This window comes from Periophthalmus magnuspinnatus, chromosome 15 (genome assembly GCF_009829125.3).
Source record: "Periophthalmus magnuspinnatus isolate fPerMag1 chromosome 15, fPerMag1.2.pri, whole genome shotgun sequence".
Classification (NCBI taxonomy): domain Eukaryota; kingdom Metazoa; phylum Chordata; class Actinopteri; order Gobiiformes; family Gobiidae; genus Periophthalmus; species Periophthalmus magnuspinnatus.
This window is the reverse complement of record NC_047140.1, coordinates 28,627,743-28,633,854: the sequence shown is the minus strand read 5'-3', so window position 1 is coordinate 28,633,854 and position 6,112 is coordinate 28,627,743. Positions and strand designations below refer to the sequence as shown.

Genomic DNA, 6,112 nt, shown 5'->3' with positions numbered 1-6,112 from the left:
TACAAGAACGTAAAAGTAGACCAGAGCTGACACTTAGCACAGAAAAAGACACATAAAATACGATAAAATAATGCACTTTTGATTTTCAGAGGAATCAGTGGACAGTGTTTATACAGATACAAGGCAGGTTAACAAAAGTCTGTGCTACTAAAACACTGCTGCTTATGGTGAACTCCAAGGCGTCCTCTAATTGGAGTCTAGGTGGAGTGAGGTGCAGGGCAATTTTTTTTTTTTTTTTAGTTTTTTTTGTACAGGGATTATGCAATTGATTACCAAGCATGAACATGGCTTATGTCGCTATAATTTAAATGGCTGAGGCTTTATCTGTTTCAGTTTTTCTCTATAATACTCACTGTTATTTGGCCAATGCCCCACTTTGCCTTGTAATGTTACAAAAGCACCACCAGAGGACAGGCTTGGCTCCAGCTCCGGACCTGTCTCTTCATGGTCTTTGCTCAGTGGACGTTGGAATGCTGCCGTTTTTCTTTCTTTTTTTTTTTTTGTGAATATTGCTGTTGTGGAGTGAGGGGTAAATAAATCACAGTTTGATGCAAAGCGGAGTTTCACTTTTTGGTCTTTACACAAATATAACAGAAATGTAGGAAAAGGGACATTTAGTGTAAACTGAATTCCTAAGAAAAATATCGTATTTATTTTATTATTAGGCTATTACCACAGTCCACCGAGTAGAGCACTAGAAGTAGAGTATTTTTACATTTTATTCAGGATTTTCTTAATTGCACTTATTCTAGACATTTTAAGGGCTAAAATGATTGGCTAAAGACAAATGAATGTAAACCTACATACATCTGTGAAGGAGAGATTCTTGTAGAATCTTTTAGAGGCACATGAGTCTGAAACAGCAGCGTCCCTCCCGCGCGCTTTAGGTCAAAAGAGAGAAAGTGTGGGAGGTGGAGAGCCCTCCCCTTAGGCAAATGTCAAGATGGATTCACTTCTTCAAAACCCCACTTTCCTGCAGCCTGTCGCAGATGGTCCAGAGTCCACACGAGCTGCAGCTCTCACATGAGAACATCATGAGACCTTTGTAGAAGTTTGTCTCGTTGTAAAAGTCTTGGTTGAGTCGTACCAACTACATGTGGCTCTGTGCGCGCTGCTCTGGTGATGCCGCGGAGCCACGCCGCTGAAGAGACCCACAGCAGCACCGGGCTCTGGCGAAAAAGCTCCGGGGACCGTCGAGACTTCCCGCTCAAAGATGTGGAGTCCGGACGGAAGATCATGAACAACACGGCGCGTGTGGGGGACTGCGCGCCCCCCGGAGCGACAGGTGTGGGGGACAGAAAGCAGGGCGCCCGGCTCAGTCTGCTGGGGAAACCTCTCACCTACAGCGCGCAGAGCGGCCGGAGGAACGCGCGCTACCGGCGCCTCCAGAATTACCTCTACAACGTGTTGGAAAGACCGCGGGAGTGGGCCTTTATCTACCACGCGTTTGTGTAAGTACAACACGCAAAAGTTGTGAGGATGTTCATTTTACAGGTCAGTACTTGAGTGTGTGCAGTTCTGATGTGGTCTGCTCATAATTGGCTGTAGTTGAACGTGCGCACAGACAATAACCAACTTGGTGACATGGATTCAGAGCCTTTTAAGCCATTTAATGTGTGACTTTTTACATGAAAATGCTTCCCCCGTGTCTCACATCAGAGCCACAGACACTGTGGACCAGGTCTCCTGCACCTGCTGCAGTCAGTGCAGAGGAACCTGCTCCTGCATTTGTTACTTTTTCATCTGCTTCTTTTTTCAATCCAAACGGTAAAAGTGAAAGTCACACTCGTGATGTGAAGGTTACTGTTATTTAATCATGAAGAACATCGTGAACTTTGAACATTTCAGCTGTGATCTGATGGAGATGTTTTCATATTCACAATCACATCCTTCAGTCTCTTCTTTTAGTCCAACTTTCTATTTGAATTCCCCTCGTTAAGACAACATCTATGTCAGATATGTTTCTTTTTAATTACTGATAAATCAACTCTAGACAAGTAGCTCTCTCTTGATTCACTGAATTATAGATGCTGTGTTTACTTTGCTCTGACGCCTGAATCAAACATCAGAGCTCAAGAAAAAATCTACTGGAGTACGGAGACGTCCATCATTCCTTTCTTAAATAGTCTTTGTTTTGTGCATATACTGTGTTTGGTCTGATACTACTCCTGCTTTTTAAAGAAATCAGATCCTCCATTATAATTGACGTGAGCAAAAAAAAACTGTACATAAACATGTAATAAAGGGCTGAGTTCAGGTCGGACTTGTCTTCACGGCCCGGTCCTGGATTGGCAATGATTTAGCTGCACATTTAGACCCTTTTAGTCTCAGTTTTGTTGATTTTAAACTCTTTCCTGAACATGTTGAAGCTCGGTGGGCGGCTGTAGCTCCGTTGACAGAGTGGGACAAACTGTACACTGTCCCATGCATCATTATTATTGTGATATTATAACAGTATATGGTCACATTATGTCCTGGACCGTCCTGTCACTGTGATTAAATCTGTGTTGATACGTCGCAGCTGATGTCATCCACTTTCCCTGGGAGTGTGACGCTAACTGTAGGCTCTGCTCCGTCTAAAGGCTTAATTAGACTTTAATCTGTGCTTTATTTTAAGAACATTTATTATTGTTGTTTTATCTATTTTTGTCTATTTTTATTTGCACTTTGTGATTTTATCTGTGAAAGGTGCTATATAAATAAAGTTTACTTACTTACTTACTTACTAAAGAACTGACTTAGCTGGAACTACAACACGTCTGTCGCTCATAAAAGTACAATCGCAGGCTAGATAGCGTTAGCCGACAGTTTTTCGGTTGCTTTCGCTCATAATTTTGTCGAAAATCAGACGTTTAAACCTGTCGTCTTGATGAAAACGCGCCGTTTCGATCCCTTTTGTGTGTTTTCACTTGAGTTTTCAGTCAGCGTTTGCTCATTTTTGCATCGCGTCACTGTAGTAACTCCTAAAAATTCCATTATTAGTGATACGCGTAGAAACCCCCCCGGCGTGGCGTCACCGCAAAGTATCTGTTTGTGTGTTAGAGGCTTGTGTTGGATGATGGGATTGCTGTGAGAAGGAGGAAGTGGAGCTGTCAGAGGTTGGGCCACTACAGCCGGATGTTGACGTTTTATTTGCCCAGGCCGGACAGCTGGGGTCGCGCGGGTTAAGTTGCTACATCTGCTTTTGACCAGCCTCCCACACTTTACTTGTGCTAGCTTAGTTTGGGTCAGCTGCGTATGTACTAACGACGCGGCTGATTTGGTGAGAAAGTCCACCGGAACATGACTAGATCGTGGAAGAACGGCCTCCGCGGGGATGATTTTGGAAGGTTTATAATCCTGTCGTGATAATTACTAGCATCAGCTCGTTCAATAAATGCAAGTTTGAACCACAGATTGTGTAAAGAAGTCGACTAAAAGAGTGCGATGTTAGCCGTAGCGTTTAGTTCCAGTCAAGTGAAGCTCATCGAGGCTAGCGGAGGTGAGGTTATGAGGCGAATTTGTGTCATAGCGACCAAACAGCCAATCCGGTGCGAGGCTGTTGAAGGTTAGCAACGCTGTCAATCAAACCTGTTGCTAAGGCTATCGGGAGTGACCTCAGGGAAAGAAGGCGCCGGATTTGTCTGTTTTTAATGTTCATATCTTGATTTATAGACACAATAGTGAAATAAAAACAGCAGGATCATGTAGAGCGGGTTAATACGAACATTTAAGACCAAAATGGCGAGACAGCAGCGGTTACGGAGAGCGCGGCGACAGTTTATCGATAAAAAGTGAATTAGAGCCGGATATATAGATGGAGCGATATGTTTTGAAGGCTCAGTATCTATCGTGTGCACATTTTCTTTGCATTAATAAGATTTTTTGGTTAATTTATGTAGTGTGTCATTTTGAATTGCGATTTATTGCTGATGTAAATACTAGACACAAAAACCCGAGAGCAGATTTAAACCACAAAAACTATTATAAATCTACAATATTGTTAAAAAATCACGAGCTGCAATAAATAAACAGCAGAATGAAACACTTGAGTACTTTGTTTGCATCTGTAATGAGTCATACAAGTTATTTATTCAGCCTTTTACAGCTCAAAACTTAGTATTTGTATAGCCAAAAAGTAATCAAAAATTTGCCAAAAGAAAAAGTACACATGATTGTTGTATATATTGAACAATAAGTTGATATAGTGAGTGTCGTGACAGGCCTAAGTTGAGCTGTTGGGGGCTGAATAAGTAACATTTGTCTTACAGATACTACATAAATACTTTAAAGTCTTTGGGTTTTGTAAAAAGTTGAACAGTTTATTTACAAACACGGAAATGTAAGTATGGATCGACGGAGCAGATAGTAGAGAGCGGGGTCGTAGGCTGACGTTTTTGACCCGGTTGTAGGACGTGGGGTCAGAGGCTGGGGTGTTCGTGGAGAGCTGGGTCGGAGGCGGAGGAGCAGGGTAGTTCCGAGGAGCAGCATCTGGCGAAAAACGGGAATAAACGGCTGAGTACAGAGATCATACGCGAGAAAACTAGACCGAGCCAAGCGGAACTGCACCACGAGGCGTACACGGACGATCTGGCGGAGTTTGTAGGATCCTCAGTCCCTTTTGTGCTCCACAGGTGTCGACTTGATTGTTCTGCGGGTGCGTAGTGGGAGGGGCCAGAGTCTCCGCCCAGCTCCAGGCTCACACACAGAAGGAAGGAGGGAAAAACAGCACAAAAACACAAGGAACAAACTGGAATCTCGACATTACGTCTGCTATTTACTTATCGCAACTTATGTTTTAACAATTCGCATGAAATATTTGACTGACATTATCCTGCTGTAGGGTTATTGCGTCAGTGGTGTGGAGTTGTTTCAATATAAACATTTATCATGATATTTTTCTGTACTAAACCATAATGCGTTATCGTGACAGGCTTAAAAGTGAATGTATTTGAAATCGTGGAGTCGTTATGGTTCATCAGTTGAATCGTAGCAGGAAAATAGATGTGTATTTCGTTGGGATTTAGACGGTTCTTCAATACTTCTGGTCAGTTCAGATGGGCGAGATTGACCGGCCAATCAGGGACACGCGTGGTCTGTCCGTATCAAAACAAATATGGCTGCTTATAAGGAAAAGACAAAGAAAACCGTTACGGATTTGTGCGGAATCAATGAGTGAAGCGTTAAACTGTTAATCTGAGGTGAGAGGAAATGGTGGACGATCGTACTTTTTTCACATCTATTATTGAAAATTGACAAAAACAACAAAAACAAAAACATACCCGTCATGTTTGGTTCTGGCCCGAGACACGTCCGAGGGCGTGGACACCAGACTGATGTCCCTCTGTGTCGAAAATACAGAGCGATCTCATTCTGGATTTGTCAGGTGAGGTCTCCACAAAACAGAAAATAAAGTACACACTAGAGACGATACCACAATTTTTGGTAATGATAGAGGTAAATTTCCTCAACATCGATACTCATTACTCGCCTAAACTTAAGGGTGAAGGCATTTCAATAAATATATGTTCAAAAATGGGTTTCAAACAGGCTTTATCTGTCCTGTAAGCTGCAGCTGGAGGTTTGTGGCACATTTTAAATCGCAATATTCATCTAATACGAGTCAACAAAGAGTCGACCCCTCGTTTGGACAGCTGCGAAAATGACTACACGACGCCGAATCTTACGCGTGTCACGGATTAAGAAAATAAAATTGGAGTAACGGAGTAAGTACGTCACAGAGGGCGTGTAACGGTGGAGGTGGAAACGGGGATTTGATCTGCGATATGGCGTCGTGAAAGTGAGATTAAAGACTGGTCAAACGTGCACGAACGTCACTCCAAATACATCTTCGGGTGAGTACGTGGCGGCTATAAAAAGTCGATTTTGCAGTAAACAGGACGTCGTTACTGCGTGTTCGTTTGTGCGATTTTGCAAACGCAGAGTCGCATCTTTAGCTTCGTGATGCTTCTATTTCATTTCAAATTTTGGGGCTAAATATCCGATACAAATTTGTCTTTTCCTAGCGTCTCAACGTCCGAGCTCATATCTGACAGGCAGTATAAATATCCTCTTTCCTCTGTGAGTCCGGCGACATTCAAATCAGCGGATTTCGCCTTTGCCCATGTCCGTC

General features: G+C 42.9%; 1 protein-coding gene across 2 annotated transcripts in view; it reads left to right on the top strand.

Annotated features, from left to right (window-relative positions):
• Positions 1-1,122: 1,122 nt before the first annotated feature.
• LOC117382402 (potassium voltage-gated channel subfamily KQT member 5-like) overlaps positions 1,123-6,112 on the top strand; it is a 94,803-nt gene continuing 89,813 nt past the window's right edge. For both annotated transcript variants that reach the window (XM_033979574.2, XM_055227210.1), the window contains exon 1: positions 1,123-1,451. In XM_033979574.2, coding sequence (XP_033835465.1) covers positions 1,123-1,451 — 329 coding nt within the window. The remainder of the gene's footprint in view (positions 1,452-6,112) is intronic.